We start from the raw sequence: 18,612 nt of genomic DNA, 5'->3' as shown, positions 1-18,612 counted from the left end.
AAAACCCTGAACTCCACTACTAGGTGGGTGCTTTGAAGAGATTGTTAGGCCTGTGGCAATTATTCACATGCCTTGGTTAAGTCCAGTCCCAACTCTGCCATGAATCCCTGCTCGCTCTAGAAAGGCCCAGAGCCACCGTCCCGCAGGGGAGCCTCAGTCACAAAGGCACAGGTGAATGGAGACACACAAATAGCATCCCGGGAGCTTGTGATGAAACCGCCTTCTCATAGCAAGCAAACTTGAATGAACCTGGGAATGTGAGTAGCCTGCGTGACTGGAGCACGTGGCCCGGTTCCCATTCACTTTCAGCTGAGAACCAGTGACTTATGACAAACCAAACCAGGCAAGGGCTCTGGGCACTGATACAGGAATGTGTCCATTAAGACGGGCCTGCTGTGGCAGAGGCCTGTTCCACCCCGTGGCCCTACCTCCCAGGCAAGTACCAAGATGCAAAGCGCATGGATGCTAGCTAGCCTGGATGAGGCAGGTGGATAAGCTCACTTCTGGGTGACATCAAGGTCCTGCCTTCCTCAAGGTGCACCAGGGATTCCCCCAGTCATGCTTCAGGGAGAAATGCATTCACCTCTAGGCTGGCTCTTGTCCTCTGCAGGTGGCTCGCCAGCTTCAGCCTTCTGTGGTGTGGATCCAAGACACAGAGAAAACCTTCTATAAAAAAGTCCCACAGGCAGAGAAACGGGTGAGTCCTCCCGGCCGCTTCGTTTTCATTCTCGGCCTTTCCCCCTCACAGGGGGGCATTTCCACATTTAAAGAACATCTTAGCTTTCCAAGAAGAGTCTGGGGTTTTCTGTCCTTCCACAGAAGGCTCTTTCTGCCGTAAGTGCCTGTCAGGGTTTGAAAGAAGCCAGTGCCTTGGTTTTTATGAGGCATAATTTGGGAGGAAAAAAATAAACCGAAGGAGGGAAGTTTTTCAGTCCAAATATGATTCAGAAGAAAGAAACAATTCAGAGAACTTTACTCAGTTAAGGCCAGAGGCACACACACAGTTATTACTACAATTTCCTATTGTTCATAATAATAAATAGCAAAGGGCCCGAAATTCTCAAACAAAGACCATCCACAACACAGCTAAGTGCCCAGCATCCAGAGCCTCTGGGGAGCCCTGTCTCAATTGCTTCCTTCCTTCTTTTCTCTCCTTTCAATGGCCCCCTCCCTCATACTTCCCCTGACAAATCACCAGAAAATTTCCCACAAGTTTAAAAAAAAAAATCACAGATACACGGGCTTGTTATTCCACACCAATTTGTACCAAAGCAAATAGTGGTTAGCTGTGAATTTCTGATTAAATCGGTAAGGATTTTTAATCACTTATGTATTATACATCATTTTCAGCAGGTAGAGGTGATTTGGGTAAAGCCCGAAAGCTCAATCTTTGCTTCTCCAAATGAGCCCTGATTGCCCTGTCATTTCAAAATCTCTCAGGAAGACTCATTTGTTACCTACAGTTCCGTCTGGGAAGCCAGTGGTGAGCACCCTCTGCTGACCGTGTTGAGACACTGAGGGAGAAAAAAAAGAAAAAGTCCCAGTCTGACAGCTAAGGAGAAATGCAGGACTGTGTTTAGCCAGGGTTCGCATACATGACGTCATCATAATGTGGACGGCTAATAGACCTGGTGGTTCACTCTCCCATGGGACTCCATCCTGGGTGATGTGAAACTCCGGAGGCCTGGGCTGCGGGCTGTTTCTGCCATTCACCTTAGCTGGCTATGTGTCTGTCATCAAGTAACTTGATCTCTCTTAGTCTCTACTTAGTCACCAGCCAGCAGAACCTCTGAGTTCAGGAAATTTGTCTGGCTTCCTCTCCCAAGAGCCTTTAGCTCTATAGCAATGTAAGTCCATGCATACACACACACACACACACACACACACACACACACACAAATCTAAGGAATGTGGTAAATGAGAGATCCAAAGGCGAGCGGGCAGCAAGATGAAATGCCTCACGTGGGGAACCAGAACACAAGGCAGGAAGCTGGCAGAGACGGAGAAGCCTGTGGTACAGGTGAACCACCTCTCCAGACCCCACACCCACTCTTCTTGTCTTGGACCCCTACCATCCAGAGTTGGGTCTGTTCTGTAGAACATGGAAGGTTCTGGAGGCACAGCCCCACTGTGGACAAATTAAACGTTTGCTCTGTTCACACCAGCTACAAGATCCTGAGCTGTTAGGGGAATCCCCTGCTTTGGAAGACCACAAATCCCACAGGCTGGAAGAGTCTTAATGTAAAGATGACTTTTCCTCCTGCTACATGTCTAGCCAGCCATCCTTCCCTGTCTCCCATAGCTCCCCAGGGACCATGCTAGATTTCTCGTGGGGCCTGACTTTGAAGACCTCTTGTCTTAGGAGCCAAAGATGAAAAACTTTGGAGTTTCTCTTTCTCTTCCTCCTCCTCCTCTTCCTCCTCTTCCTCTTCCTCCTGCTGCTCACTCCTGTTCCTCCATGTCAGCCCACCCACCTCAGAATTTTCAGAAAAGTCCAACCTTGTGGGGGCGGGGGTCCACTCATGCTGCTTTGAAGAGCCCAGCTCTGCCCTGGCAGAACCTCGCTGGCGCCTGCCTCCTGATGTTGCTATGAGCAGTCGGTCAGTCACGTCAGAGACGAAGGTACAGACTGAGACAAGGGCGCCTGCTCCTGCATTTACTGCACCATTACCCTTTGTTACTTCATCTAGCCCCAGCCTTCCCTGCTGCCACAATAGGTCTCCACCGGGGAATTGCTTGCTTTGTTGGCGCTGGCTGCGGCGCTCATTTTGTGGAGCTAACTGCAGAAAAGCAAATTGAAATTGCCGTGTGGATGGTAGCCACTAATTTGAAATTGCACACGGTAATACAGTCGTGAGAGACTGGCAGGCCAGCCGTGGGGGGTGGCGGATGTGGAGGTGGCCGGCTAATCAGGAGCTGTTTCCCAGCATGATTGATGAGTGGGCCTGTGCTGAGTGAACAGCTCTGAAATGGAACTGAACTGGCCTGAGCACTGGGGAGTCATGGACTGGATGAACACACCCCTGCTTTCCCACTCCCCACTCAAGAGAGTGCACACCTCCCTCAATGTGACTGTGTCACTGCGGATGCCACCCAGGATCAACATTTGTCATCCAAATAGGCTACTTAATTTCAGATCTCCCTGCCATTTTAGAATAAGCAAGTAGCAACATCCCACCTCAGAAAGGGGAAAGTAGTCACCATCACCATAGCAACTGGGTTACTAAGGGTGATGGGCTGAGCCATGCAGGTGTGCCCTTTCTCCACCAGTCTTTGGGGGCTCACACGTGCACCCCTCACATCCTACCCACCTCTACAAGGCTTGTTTGCTCTACTTTGCTTTTAAAAAAAAAAAACTTACTTTTTTACACTGTAGCTGTCTTCAGACACACCGGAAGAGGGCATCAGATCTCTTACAGATGGTTGTGAGGCACCATGTGGTTGCTGGGATTTGAACTAAGGATCTTCTGATGAGCAGGCAGTGCTCTTAACAGCTGAGCCATCTCTCCAGCCCTCTCCTTTGCTTCTTAAAGGCCTCGTGTACCCTCCCCATCTCCACTCAACCTGGTGCCAGTCCCTTTCCACTCCGTAGAAAATGCTTTTGCAAAGCACCACTGCACAGAAGTAGCACAAGACTCCTCTGAAAACCATAAAACCATTGAGAGACCTAAACAGAAAACATTCGGTATTGGGGGGTTGAAGATTTAACGTTGCTAATATGGAGCCAGCTAGTTGCTAGCTGTGATTAAAAAACAAAACAAAACTGCCAAAGCCAATTTAATGAAGGAAATGATTTACTCCATTAAGGGAAGCCAGGGCAGGAGCTTAAGCAGGACCCAGGGTCAGGAACTGAAGCAGAGACCTTGGAGGAACGCTGCTCACTGGTATGGTCCTCATTACTTTCTCAGTCCTGCTTTCTTAACAGCTCAGGTCACCTGCCCAGGGGTGGCACCACCCACAGGAATCTAGGACCTCCCACATCAAGCATTCCACAAGAAGGTGCCTTACAGATGTGCTTACAAGCCAATCTGATGGAGGCAGCTTCTCCACTGAGGTTCTCTCTTCCTAGATGCCCCTAGCTTTTGTTAACACGCTAACCAGCACAGATTGCTTCTCCCCAAGATCCACCTACCAGTGCAGCGCAACCCCCACAAGCGTGGCACATTTAAAGCTAATTCTAAGTTTGTATGGAAATTCAAGAAAGCCAGACAAGATAACAAAGCCTCCAACTTCTAACAAACTAAATTCTACATCTTCCCAAAGCAGATACCAGTTGACCACTAAGTTCATGACAAGGTGCAGAATACCATTAGTCACTGGTTAACAGGAGCCACGGCGATCGAGCCTGGGTGTGGGCATCTCTGCCTCAGTTCCCTTCCCGTGCTTCTTCCTCATCTAGCCATACAGTGAGACTGAACTCCAAGGCAGGCTCTGCTTCTCCCCTGGGGTCCCAAGCAGAACTTACACTCCAGCTTCTCCCTCTTGGTGTGTGTCTTACTGCTGTGAACAGACACCATGACCAGGACAACTCTTAAAAGAACAATATTTAATTGGGACTGGCTTACAGGTTCAGTCCATTATCATCAAGGCAGGAACATGGCAGCATCCAGGCAGGCATGGTACAGTCAGAGCTGAGAGTTCTACATCTTCATCTGAAGGCTGCTAGCAGAATACTGACTTCCAGGCAGCTAGGATGAGGGTCTTAAAGCTTACACCCACTCAACAAGGCCATACCTACTCCAACAAGGCCACACCTACTCCAACAGGGCCACACCTTCTAATAATGCCACTCCCTGGGCTGAGCATATAGAAACCACAACAGTGTGGATATGACACTGAAATACTCTAACCTGGAGCTGCCATCGAGCTGCTAACACAGTGGCAGAGCCCTTGGTGACGTGAGAGCCAGGACTCTGGGTCGTCGTTGTGGTGCCTTGGGCAGCAAAGGAAACATCGATTCAAGACAGCTCAGAACAAAGTGGGCTCCTTCGTCTAAGAAATGAGCCTTCTGGGGTGGCCCGCTGAGAGTCAAGGCCTTGTCTGAATGCCAGAGGCCACAGGCAGGATATTGCCACAAGAAAAAGTCAGCCAAGTAGGAGGTGCTCGCCAAGGCTCATCCAGGGTCACACTTTGAGAAGCTGCAAACAGAACCTCGAAGTGGCCTCAGTGAGTGCACGCCACCACACGTGTCCCTTCGTGTTTTCTTCTCCCTGTGGCCTAATCTTTCCCCTGTCTCTTCCTCCCAGTTGGAACCAAAACGCCTAAAAAGACACCTTCCCAAACTCCTGAAGCTCCTGAAACCAGATGATAGGATCCTGATTGTGGGGACCACACATCGACCTTTTGATGCTGAGCTCCAGCCCTTCTGCAAAGTATACCAAAAGATTATTTTGGTTCCCAGACCCGACTATGCTTCCAGATATGGCAAGTATCATAAGGCTTTCCGTGAGGCACCGAGGCTGGGGACCAGGGCCTGCTTGCAGGAGAGCTGTGGGTGGACTTAGAACAGTATTTCCTAACCTGTGGTTCACGACCCCTTTGGGGAGTCGCATATCCTACATATCAGATATTTACATCACGACTCATAGCGATAGCAAAATCGCAGTTATAAAGTAGCTATGAAACAATGTTATGGTTAGAGGAACTGTATTAAAGGGCCACAGCACTAGGAAGGTTGAAGACCACTGGCTTAGATGAATGTGGGCACTTCAGGGGCCAAGGTAGTTAGTCACTCAGTCTGCAAAGAGTGTGATCCTGGCTTCGTAAAATCCACGCTACACACACAGCAAAGAAAACACTAAGACTCTATCCACCTGGGGCTTGTCTGTCGTGGAGGCCCACAGTGGTCCTTCACAGCCAGCCAGACCAGAAGAACAGAGGGAAGGTGTTGGGTGTCACAGGTGACGTAACAGGAAAGAAGAGGAGGGACAGTGGAGAAGGCTGGGCAGAGATGAGGGAAAATAAGGAGACTACGAAGAGATGAGGAGAAATGAAGAGGCTGTGCAGAACAGGGGGCCAGTGAGAAGGGTGGGCTTGGAGGAGCAGAGAGGCGAGGACCCCGTTCCTACAGCAGTATGGAGGTCTCTGTTCCCCCTCAATCCTCCCCTTCCCTCCTCATCTCATTCACTGTTTCCCTCAGTGCTCCCCCTCCCTCCTCACCTCATTCACTCTGTTTCCCTCAGTGTTCCCCTCCCTCCTCATCTCATTCACTTTTCCTTTTCTCTTATTGCATATATTTCACAGTGCTTTATGGCAAAGAGACACTGTGGTCATCTTAAGGGACTACATCATTAGGCTTAGCTTTGGACTGAGTGGCTTCAGTTGTCTAACAAAGCCATAGCCTTTAACGGGGAGCTGTCAATGGACATCACATGCCGTGATGAGTCCGTGATAGACCAAAAAAAAAAAAAAATGCTAGGCAGGAACCTCCAAGAACTCAGGTCATAGTGAGATACTTTCCTAAGTGTTTTCTGGCTTCAGTATTATGGTGGAAAAGGCATCCCTTCCTCATGGGCAGGAAGTGCCTCTGGCAGGAAGGTTTCCCTAACCCCAGCACCCATCTGATGCGCTGCATGCAGTCAGCCAGTCTGTTGACAGCCATCAGGAGGGAAAGCAGAAAGTACACTTGCTCTATTTGGTCCCGTGTGTGGTGTTACTATGTGGAGCCTGGCACCAGCTAATAGAAAATGAGAGTTTATATTCTTACTCCAGTTCCAACAATAATACAAGAAATGAAGCTTATAATTAAAAAGAGAAAGTCATTCATCTCCCACTTATCCAAATTCGGGGAAAGCGCAGCACTCTGCGGAGCAGTGAAACCACACACACCCGGGGTCAATTTCCCCTCTTGAAAGTAGCCACATTCACATTAAAGCCACACAAGTTTCATTTTTCTTTGTGAATTTACAAGAGACCTGAGTTGGAACCATAGACCTGAGGGTCTCCAGTATGCATCCATCCGGGTGCTGGAAAAGCCTCCAGAGGAGATGCACCAAACTTGATTCATCAATCCGCTCATTTGAATTGCAAACCATCGGGGGTGGGTTTCTCTTGAGAGTTCCTCTCTCTATGAAACTGGGTTTTGAATGGAGAGCCGGGCTAACGTGCCTAGCTCTACCATAATTTTGTTCTCTGTCTTTCCTGCTCTCTCGGATGTGACAGTTCTGTGGAAACAAATCATTCTCCGCAATGGCGGTGAGCTCACCAATGCCTTGAACATCAGTTGCCTATCTAAAGTCACGGACGGCTTCACACAAGGACAGATCGTGCAAGTGGTCAAAGAGGTGCTCACAGAACGCAGAATCCGGCAGCAGGCTCACAAGCCACTCACTGCCATCGAGTTTATCACCATGATGACCAACATGAACCCTGTGTACAGAGAGGAGGAAGAGAATTTTAAGGTAACAGAAACACCCTGCCAACCAAATCGTAGGCAAGCACTTGTCCCGTGACCGCCCCTCTCTCTCCAGTTTTCTGGCCTCCATGGATTCGAGTCCTGCCCCTTGGGGTGAAGTTTGAAATTCACCTTTCTGAGGTCACAGTCCGTTGCACCCCCAGGCACTTACTTATCTTGTGAGCTTTATTTGCACCCAGGAAGTAGAACACACATCTTCTAGGCTGATTTGTGGCCGTGGAGAGGAACAGCTAGATCGTGGGGATTAAGGGATAGCTTGACAGCCACTGACTTCTGTCCAAGCTGGGAGTGTGGAGCTACTCTGTGGCACAGCATTTGCCTAGAATGCACAGGCCCTGGTCTCAGCCTCCAACCCTGCCTGCCAAAAAACGAAACCTCTTCCTCCTGTTTGAGGACTGACTATAACTCAGGCACAAATGCACATCCTTCTCTCCTCCATTCTTGATGGATTTAATCATTCTTTTCCTCTCTAAAGAAACTGAATCATTTCCCACCATCATCCTATTCCCCAATCATAGTGTGGCGCCAGGCACAGTGCCTAGCCCCAAGTAGATCTTCCATAGATTTGTTAGCGACACATGTATTGAAGAGTTGGGCAGGTGGAATGACGTCATCACGCTTCTGGATGCTGTGAGGACCATTGCTGACATGGTACAACAAATGAGCCATGAATCTCCCCTTACTGTGCTTCTAAGAATGTATCTACTGAGCTCACAGCTCCCTGTGAACGTTCTGTCCCATTCCTTGGAGGTGGTGGAGAAAACATGCAATGCTATATGGTGTAAACATTTAGACCTCACAGCCTTCTATTTTATGAGTAAAGAGCCTGTGCTAGAAAGAAGTGAGGAGGGGTAATCAAAAATCCCTCAAAGGGACCTTAATACACAGAGCTTGTGAGGCAAAGGGAGAGCATGTTTGCTGCCGGTTGACCCTAAGATCCCCAGCCTAAGCCTTGAACTATTCTAGTCCAATAGAACCCTGAAAGGAGATGAGGAGATTAAGAGAGAGAATAGGGGTGGCACAACTGAAGGGATACTCACTGGCATCTCAAGTAGCCCAGAGTCACTAGCCTATGGATGGGCCAGAAGAGCAGGGGTCCACAGAAGCTGCAGCAGGCCAGAGAACAGCCTTTCCTCTGGGGACTCCGGGAGGCACACATCCCTACCCATGCCATGACCTCAACCAGTGAGACCATCCCAGAACTGCGAGGTCCTAAGTGTGCTGCTCTGAGTAGTGATTTGAGAAACTTGCCAAAAGGTATGTGGGAAGGTTTGGAGATAGGAAAAAGAAGGGGTAGGTGGTGTGATCATATTACAGTCTCAAAACTTAATTCTTAAATTGCAAAAAGAATAAGATGCTTTGAATACATATAATTTCATGTTCAAGAAAATAAGTGAAAATATGACTTCCACTAGAAATGAACTTTTGAAACAGAAAAAAATGCTAAATTAAATAATAAGATAATTATCATTTAAAGCCACAAAACAAAACTTATAAATGAAAAACTAGTAGTTAATTAAATAGTAGTTAACTAAATTAAAACTAAGAGAAGTGTGAACTCTAGACTACATAAGGTCAAAGAGCAAACCACAGAACTGGGAATTGGCCCTAGGGAGTTCCCCCAAGAAGGCATCACAGAAAAACAAAACAGATGAAATCTGTAAAAGTAAAATTAAAACCTACAGAAGACAAGTTGAAAGGAATTGACCTTTAACTAGCAGAATTCCCAGAAGAAAAGAACACAAGGTAAGTCTAAATAAAGTAATACTTGCAGAGAATTTTCCCAAATTAAAAGCATGAGGTATCAGATTAAAAGTAAATTCCAGGCAGCCAGTTAGACAAATAGGAGCAAATCCATTTTGTCAATTATTACAATTCTAAGCATAAGAACAAACTAAACTTAAAAGCTATCAAATTGTCCCAAAGAAACATGGGCAATCAAATATCTCTTTGACAGCATGAGACACTAGAAAACAGTGACTCATACCTTCAGAGTGCAGAAGGGGAAATGATCATCTAGCTAGTATTTATATCCAGCTAAACTAGCACCCAAATGACAGGAAAGTCAAATGACATTGACATTAAAGTCAAAGACTCAAACAGTCTCCCACTCCCAGAAAATAACTTAGTAATAGCAAGTTAAACTATGCCTAGTTCCCAGCAGCCACATCAGATGATGTACAACTGCTACTATTCCAACTCCAGGGGATCTGATGCCCTCTTCTGGCCTCCCCAAGTACCTGAACACACACACACACACACACACACACACACACACACACACACACACACGGAGAAAGAAAATGGCAGAAGAGAGAGGAACAAATCTTTGTTAACTGATTTGTAAGAAAACTAATAACTAGAATCCAGTATAATCATTCGCTGAGATTATCTGCAGGCTTGTAAACTGAAAGGTTTCTCAGGTTTTGAATAAAGTCTTACCAATGCCATGCTTTCTACATCACCTCCCTCAGAGGATGTTGAGGCCCCCTGTGGTCACAAGTGTCTACCAATTGAGCTACTAATGGCTGGCCACATGTGAGCCAGAAGCCATACACATTACCAGGAAGGCCACACCCTCAGGCTGTCTTAATTAGGCATAGGCAGGACTGTGCACAGGAGTTGGTATGTGGTTCTCTAAAACTACTAACTGCCGGAGGACACATTTCAAGTCACAGAAATCCAAGCTAGAAATGTACTGAACACACATCAAATACCCAGTGTCTAACAGCCACCACTTGCGGTCCCCTTCCTAGCAGTCGCATCTTTACCCCCAGGATTATCTCAGCAAATTCATGTGATTTGATCATTCCCTAAATGTCTTTTCATTCCAGACTTGGTATGCCAAAACCCCTCTGGGGAAAAAGCGAGTCTTGTCGCTAACGGTTGGTGGCAACAAAGAAAAGGAAAAGGACAAAGGAAAGAAAGGGAAAAGAGGCAAAAAGAAGTAATGCCTTCCTCTGCAGCCAGCCCCGAGCATCTCTGAGATGGTGTCGGGCCAGCTTGTCAGGCAGAGGCTCACCCCTGCCTGCCCACCCGGGGAAGCCCACAGAGAAGCTAAGATGCAAGCCACCACTCCATGGCACTGTACCCTGACCTCTGTGCTCTCTGTTATCCTTTAGAGGCTGTGCACCAAGCAAGATGTCCCTTACAGCCATATCCACGGCTTGCCACTGTTCCTTAACTCATGCAAAGTCTGTCTATGTCAAGTTGGCTTCCCGTGTGCTCCACACTCTCCCCAGCTCTCACACTTGTCCTTATTAGTTAGCACCAAGATTACAGCATATAGGGAGGTCTCTCCCATGGCAAGAGCGCCATAATTGTACTGTTGGTGCACTAGCTGTTTATTAACCCATATGCATTGTATATTTTATTGCACATATTTTAATAAATTAATTATTTGTTGTAGTCATGAATATCACATAATGAAATAAAGCTGTTGTCCTTGAGTTGACTCAGTAATTTGGTGACTGGAGCTAAGCAAAATCTTCAGTGTAGAGTCTGCCAGTCTCCTGGCATTTAGGTGAGGCTCGGGAAGTTTGGTGGTCCCCGCTGATAATTGGACCTCTAAGAGGACCAGCTCCTAGAAGCTACCTGACCTCTGCAGGTCACATACTTGGTAAAAACAACATACAAAATGGAGTAAGGACTGCTGAGGTGGTGACAATGTGTATGTGCTTGCACAAGTCCTGCGTTAGGTTCCCAGCACCCCCAAGGCTCCCTAACCCCAACTCCAGGTAATCCAATGCCCGTTGAGCCTCTGAAGACAGCCATACTCACCTGCATATACCTACGCAAAAACACACATGCGCACACATAATTAAAAATAATAATTTTTAAAAATAAATAAACAAAAATAGGGTAGGTGCAAGTACAATAAAAACCCAAATGAGCAAATAGAGATAAGTAAAAATATTTGAGGATAGATGAAGTAAGGGATCAAGACAGAAATTTAAACTTTGCAAAACCATGACAGGCTATTTGACAGGAAACAACACTTTAAACTAGTGTGGAGGGGCTTAGTTACAGAGAGAGGATACCGAGAGGGATGTTCTCATTTCAGTGCTAAGTGTGCCCCATCTAACAGTTTAGGAGACAACACAGAGTCACCATGTGTCCCACTAACAGGCTAGGCCAAACATCCAAGTTCTCCAAGACCCAGCAGCATGGCCCATGGAACACAGGAAGACGAACAGCTCAGTGTTCTCCAGCCAGCCACACTCACACTCTGTACAGACACTCCCATGTCTGTACATGGAGGGTGGCGCATATGAGCAGATGCAGAGACCCTCACTGCCCCTCAAGCCTTGGCCATGGTCTGTGTACACCAGAAAGTGCAGTGGTCCCAGAAAAATCCTAAAAGAGAAACTTCCGGGCCCAGTCACCTATGCTTGCTTTGGATTCTACAACTGCACCCATTTGCAGGGGTTAGGGGCCCAGAGGAGAGACCTGTCTGTCACTCAGGCCTTGTGGAAAGTCTGCCGTACCATGTTCCACAGAGAAGTCACGGTTGTCAAATGTGATAGACTTGCCTGCAGTCACACTTCAGACCCAGCCTGGGCTCTCCATGACAGTGAACCCAGGACGCATCCTGTGAGGAGAGGAAGCGAGCTGGTGGCAGAGGTAGGGAGGAGGGGCGGGAGAGAAAAGGGGACACACTCCTCTGCAGTTCTGCCAGGGACTCAGTTATTCCTGGGCCATTACGTGGCAATTAGCTCCTCTTGAGCATGCTCCTAAGTGAAGGGGGCAGTAATTAATGTCATTAACCCTCATTAAGGGAGTATGCTATGGAATTGCATCTGATTGGAGTGGAATTAGAGCTCTCGGGTGGCTCTTCACCCAGCCTGCACTTGTGAAGAAGTAGATCCCAATTCCCAAACCACTGCCTCACATCCCAGCATTCCTCACAAAATGCCCCTAGAGACCAGCAGGCCCTTGGCAAAGGCCCCTGCTCGGAAATCATGTTTAAGAAACCTACCGTAGCAGACTCTGCTCTTGAGGCTTCCCCTCAGTATTCATGACTGAGGCAGGCACGGCGATGGGTGATCACAGGGTAACTGTGCCAAGGCTATGCTGTTTTTCACCACTGTAGGACCTACTAAGCTACTGAGATAAGAGGATGGTGGTATACCTGACACCTTATACATTTACCGTGGCGGAAGCAAGGGCGGTGTTAGTAAAAGCAGAAGGGAGAAACAGCTGTAACGTGGAACCACCTGCCAGCTGTCTCACTGAGATTTGGAAAACCCAGGTGACTCTGGAACAAAACATGCAGCTCAAAGTCCCTGGATCAGCCCTTCTCAGGAGCATTTGTCTGCTGACATAGGTCCCTTAGGGATTCTGTTTCCTTGGAGGCTCACTTGCAGCCTAGCTGTCTCCTACATCCTCCCCTGCGCTGTCACCTTCTAGGTGATGCTCAAGAAGTTGCTGGGTGGCCCAATGGTCAAGAACATTAATAAAATGCTATGTGGATGAGGGTACAGACAAGCTCTGGGCAACCCTGGAGGCTGGTCTGAGAGATCAGGCTTACTGCCATCGGCCTCACCCAGGAACCATCAGCTGTCAGAGCCCTGTGAAGAGCATGAGTCGGCTCTCCTGAATCCACATCTCTATAATCACCTAGGAAACCTATGAGATGCAGGGATGCAGCTCATCAGTTAGTCAGGGCCCTCCTCAGGGAGGGCTTTCTGGGGATAAGGGAACTCAGGGTCCTCCACCACACCCTGGTTTTATTGTGAGATGACTTGTCTCATTGCCTGAGACATTTAACTCAGTTCCTCCACTTAGCAAAAAAAAATAAACAAGCTAAGAAACCACTCTTTCTGTTGTTGGCCAAAGGATTAGGGACGCATCAATTTAAAAATAACTAGACAGACAATTTTACTTGTCTGGAGCAAGGACTTGGACTCAACCTTGGTATCCCAGCCTGCTCTGTCAGCTCTACAAACATAGGATTTTTTTTCTTTTTTCTTTCAATTTTGTTTTTGTTTGGGTGCTAGGGATCAAAGCCAGGACCATTTGCATATGAAGTAATAAGCTAGCTCTACATACATCAGTCTTGTCATTTTCTTGGGTGTGCTGGGCTATTGTTGGGGAAATGAAGCAAGCCAGGTGGAAAGTTAGTGACTGCCCAGCACAGGGCACCTCACACATCATTTAGGAGCTTCCAAGCAGCAAATGCAAGCTCTGCCCAGCAGGACAGCAACAAGCAGGTCTCTACCTGCATGGGGGTGGAAACACCCTTCCAGGGGCCAGAAGACCTGCAGAGCTGCTGACCCTCTGTAGCCTTATAAACTTGGAGACCCTCTGCAAATATCCCCATCCCTCTGAAGAGGTCAGCTCAGGACCTTTGGAAAATTGCACCAGGCACCCCTCCCCTCCTCAAGAGAGAGGTCATGAAGCATGTAGGCTGGAAGGGAGATCAAGAGAGAGGTCATGAGGCTGGAAGGAAGAGGCTGATTAAGAACCCTTTACCACTTAATTCCCTAAAGACCAATAAGTTTAAAGGCCACACTGTTCCGCCAGTCATTCTGTGCCTAGTTGCTGATGCTCTATTCTGCCCCTAGAAACCATATAAAACTTACCCAACAGACTGCCCCGGGGTCGCCACCTCTCCTTCAAGTATGGACGACTCCAGCACAGTGGAACAATAAATTCCTCTTGCTTTTGCATTGACCCCTGGCTCCACATGGTTCACTCAGAGGGTCCCCAGTAGCTAAGGCTCATCAGAGTCTTACACCTCCATCTCAAAACTTTCATATCTGTTTCACTGGTGGGGTGCCATTTGGGGGATGGGGTCCAGGATACCCTGGCCTCATCCCTGAGCCCTGTCTCCATCCTCTTCTCAAGCCCCAACCTGACAGTTAGACCAGGAGGGTCACAGTGCTCTACTTCGGGCCAAGCAGGAAAGGGTTAAGTCCAACTTAAGCCAGTGCAGCTACACACATACAAACACACCCACACATACAAGCACACATACCCACAGAAGACCAAACACTTTGCATGCTTGTGTGCAGGTTACATGTGCAACTACTTGTGACACTCATAAACTCACACATGCACACATACAAACTATGCCAAATACACACACACACACACCCAGGTACACACATATACACAGAATGTGTGTACACATGCACATAGCACCCACTACAGACATGTGCACAGAGATGAACATAAAAACATGTATAGTTAAATAAACTTTTATTTACTATGTTAGTTTTTTTTAATTTTTATTAGATATCTTCTTTATTTACATATAAATTTCTCCCTTCCCAGTTTCCCCTCTAAAAAACAAAGAAACAAACAAAAACAACAAAAACAAACCCCAGCTGCCTCCCCACTCCCCATGCCTGCCACCCCACCCTCTCCTGCTTAGGACAAATATGCTAATTTTCAAGAAAACGAATGGAACTGGAGATGAGCATACAAAGAAAAGTAATCAGAGTCAGAGAGACAAAAGCCATGTCTTTTCTTATCTATAGAATCCAGAAAGTAGAATAAGGACTGCTGGAAAGATGAAGAGACAAGCAGAATGCAAAAGGACAGATAATGAGGGATGAATAGAGTTGAAGTACATGATATACTTAAAATATTATTATGAACTTCATCATTTCATATAATAAAAATACAATAAACTTTAAGAAATCATAATTTCTCTGCTCTTAAAAACAAAACAAAACAAAACAAAACAAAAACCAGATGTATAAATATACACAGCATGTTCACACAGATGCACACTCTCAGCCCCAAGGCCCCTACTTCCTCAGAGGGTTGGTGGCAGGTGCCTCTGGCTTGTACAACCTTGGACCTCAGGCCACATCCGGAAGCTGCAGCAGGGACCAAACCAGCAAACCAGCCAAGCAAATGCAGAACAACACTCAGGCAGGTGTTCAGATCCTGTTGTCTGTTTACTCACTACACTCTATGCAAACATCCTCTTCCTGCCAAAAGACACCCCAGCTGCATCAGGAAGGGCCAACACAGGAACCACAGCCCCCAGCTGGACCTCATTCATAAGCTCTGTAGGATGGACCAGCAGCTGCTCCCCAGGAGAGCAGCTGCTCCCCAGGAGAACACCTTGATTAGAGGCCATATTGGGAGGGCATCTCTACTAAGCAGTGGGACTCAGAGAAGCCAGCCTGTGGGAGAGAGAAGCCTTGAGACACCAAGTCTGACTGGACCATAGTAGGCCCGGGTGGAGCTTTGGATGGTCTGGGGTCTTGTTGTCTTCCTCATCCGTGAAAGACCTGGGGAAACTCCAGACTGCTGCTTCAATCACTGAGTTTCTGTCCCGAGGACAAGAGATGCACAGGGCCTCAGCCATGACAGACACTGAGGAGTGGTGCTATTCACCCAGAAGATCCACTAGCATACTGGGGTCTCCATCCTGAAAGGCCAAGACACAATACTCAGGAACGGCATGAACAGCTGGAGGGTTGAGCTCCAGCTCCACCTGGGCGCATGGTTCTCTGAGCATCCTGGCTTCTATAAGCCTGAACTTTAATGTCTGAGCCAGAGCCCACTCTAGTCCAAAGCTGCCTTTATCCCATTCAGGGAAGGAAATGTTTGCCTTTGATCTTTGCTAGCTACCCACATGGTCATCTGTGCCAGGCTGTGCCTATGCCCCAAGAGACTGCCGGGAAGGACTGGGCTTCCTCTGCCACACCCAGAGGATGCTGCCTGCTCCTGGCTCAAAACCTACCAGCTTGGTGGTCATGCCTCACCCAGCAACTCTGTTACATAAGCCTGCCTACTGTTTTCTCAATCTCTGCAGCCTCTGGACATGATGTCTAAGGCATCTGCCCTCTGTGGCCCAAGCTCTGGTGGACAGAGAGGGTCAAAAGAGTAAGATTCTAACCATGTCTCCAGACCTCAGACCATCTGCCTTCCCCAACACGGGGAAAATGTATAAAAATGTCTCTTTAGTTAGAATTGAGTTATTGCCCTGTTTAGTGACTGAAAGCAAAGTAGATTTATTTGGATAGTGGATTTATACATCTTCCACCTGGCTTGCTTCATTTCCCCAACAATAGCCCAGCACACCCAAGAAAATGACAAGACTGCATGTATGTAGAGCTAAGCTTATTACTTCATATGCAAATGGTCCTGGCTTTGATCCCTAGCACCCAAACAAAAACAAAATTGAAAGAAAAAAGAAAAAAAAATCCTATGTTTGTAGAGCTGACAGAGAAGGCTGGGATACCAAGGTTGAGTCCAAGTCCTTGCTCCAGACAAGTAAAATTGGCTGTCTAGTTATTTTTAAATTGATGCGTCCCTAATTCTTTGGCCAACAACAGAAAGAGTGGTTTCTCAGCTTGTTTTTTTTGTTTTGTTTTGTTTTGTTTTGTTTTGTTTTTTTGCTAAGTGCTCCACATGGTTCACTCAGAGGGTCCCCAGTAGCTAAGGCTCATCAGAGTCTTACACCTCCATCGCAAAACTTTCATATCTGTTTCACTAGTGGGGAGCCATTTGGGGGATGGGGTCTAGGACACCCTGGCCTCATCCCTGAGCCCTGTCTCCATCCTCTTCTCAAGCCCCAACCTCTCAGTTAGACCAGATGGGTCACAGTGCTCTACTTCGGGCCAAGCAGGAAAGGGTTCCCTAATTGCTCCAAGCAAAAACAAACTTTTGCTAATGGCTTAAGTTTTTTTTTTTAAATCTGTACAAATATACAATTGACCCAATGGTCCAGGACCATTCATTTAAAAAGACATCTTTGCCTGCTACTCTGCAGGGCTCTCTGTGTTGTCAATACAAACATTCAAAAAAAATGAAGAACTAAAATTAGTATTCATAGTCGCAGCAAGTTCCTTAGGAATGCCCCACTCCAACCAAACTGCACTAAGAGTCTCATTCCACCAATACCTCCTTCCATCCCAGGAGCTCACAGATTCTTTATGTCCATAAAGTGATCCTACCCTCTTTGTTTCTCTCCAAAAGCATAGTATAGGTTTGACCATTTGCATTTTGAAACAAACGTAGAGGTGATTTGTCTCTTTCTACCAAAACACCTGATATTTAAATGTACATTATATCGAATCTACATATTCGTTTGAGAACTGACATCTTTGCATTACTGAATTTTCCAGCCCATGAACGTTATTTCTCCCAGCATGAAGCCTAGACTTTTAAATTTTCTCTTGATGCTCTGTTCTTCATGCATAGGGATCTCACACATTTTAATTATCTTTCAGCGCACAAGGCAATACTGTGTTCCACTGTGGTGTTTTCTCTAAGTGTATCCATGAGCTTTGCTCAGACCCACTTTCCTAGCTCTTGTGCCTCTCCTGCTGGGTCCCCATAGCCCCCAAATAGTCCCAGGTTTTGTCCATGAAAGAGAATGAGAGGCATCTGTCTTTTTCAGTCCAGTTTGTTTTAACAGGAGTATCTCTGGTTTCATCTATTTTCCTGTAAATGGCATAATTTTATCCTTTACACCTCAATAAAATTCCATTGTATATACACAAAGAGAATACTATATTCTCTTTAGCTCCCCATCTGCTGGTGGACAGCTATGCTGATTTTTTATCTCAGTATTATGAACTGCACTGCAATGAATTTACCAGTGAGTGTCTCTGCAGATCTTACACACCCTTCCTAATATTTACTTTTAAGTATACATCTTTACATTGTGAATTTTATTTTTTGAGACTTTAAAACCAATTCATTGCTGATATATAGAACAAAAACTGAGATTCTATATTAATTTTATATCCAGAAATGTTAACTTCCAATCAAATTTTAAGTATCACCTGTAATTCTCTATAGTCATAATCATAGCCTCTTTAAATAAGTTTGATCTATTTGCAACCATCATTTTTTTATTATTTTTTTCTTGCTTCATCGCACTGGACTGGCCCTTTCTTTACGATGTTGAATAGAAGTCACAACAGGCAATATTAATCTCAAACTTCCACTGGAAGAACATTCAGCACGTGGCTAGACAACACAAATTTTGTCCACGTAAGTTTTATGAACTTACTTTATCACATTAAAACCCATTTGGGGGCTAGGGAGATGCCTTAGCAGGGAAAATGCTTGGCATCCAAGCATGAAGTCCAGAGTTTGGATCTCCAAAGCTCAACATGCCATAGTAGCCAGCCGTTATTCTAGCACAGTAACACACAACAGTTGACAACAAAGGTCCTCCCCACCTACCCATACACATACACACACATCACACCACACACACACAC

At 46.6% G+C, this 18,612-nt stretch overlaps 1 protein-coding gene across 3 annotated transcripts in view; it reads left to right on the top strand.

Moving 5' to 3' along the window:
- Nucleotides 1-10,866, top strand: part of Iqca1 (IQ motif containing with AAA domain 1) — a 109,196-nt gene extending 98,330 nt beyond the window's left edge. Inside the window, exons 16-19 of one of the 3 annotated variants that reach the window (XM_031368372.1) lie at nt 611-697; nt 5,247-5,424; nt 7,162-7,400; nt 10,249-10,861. In XM_031368372.1, coding sequence (XP_031224232.1) covers nt 611-697; nt 5,247-5,424; nt 7,162-7,400; nt 10,249-10,365 — 621 coding nt within the window. In that variant the 3' untranslated portion in view covers nt 10,366-10,861. Of the gene's footprint in view, nt 1-610; nt 698-5,246; nt 5,425-7,161; nt 7,401-10,248 lie in introns of all 3 variants that reach the window. The other 2 variants (XM_031368373.1, XM_031368374.1) reach the window with 2 other exon arrangements.
- Nucleotides 10,867-18,612: the final 7,746 nt, after the last annotated feature.

This window comes from Mastomys coucha, unplaced genomic scaffold, assembly GCF_008632895.1.
Source record: "Mastomys coucha isolate ucsf_1 unplaced genomic scaffold, UCSF_Mcou_1 pScaffold14, whole genome shotgun sequence".
Taxonomy (NCBI): domain Eukaryota; kingdom Metazoa; phylum Chordata; class Mammalia; order Rodentia; family Muridae; genus Mastomys; species Mastomys coucha.
Note: the sequence above shows the minus strand (reverse complement) of the source record. Positions and strands in the feature narration are given on the sequence as shown.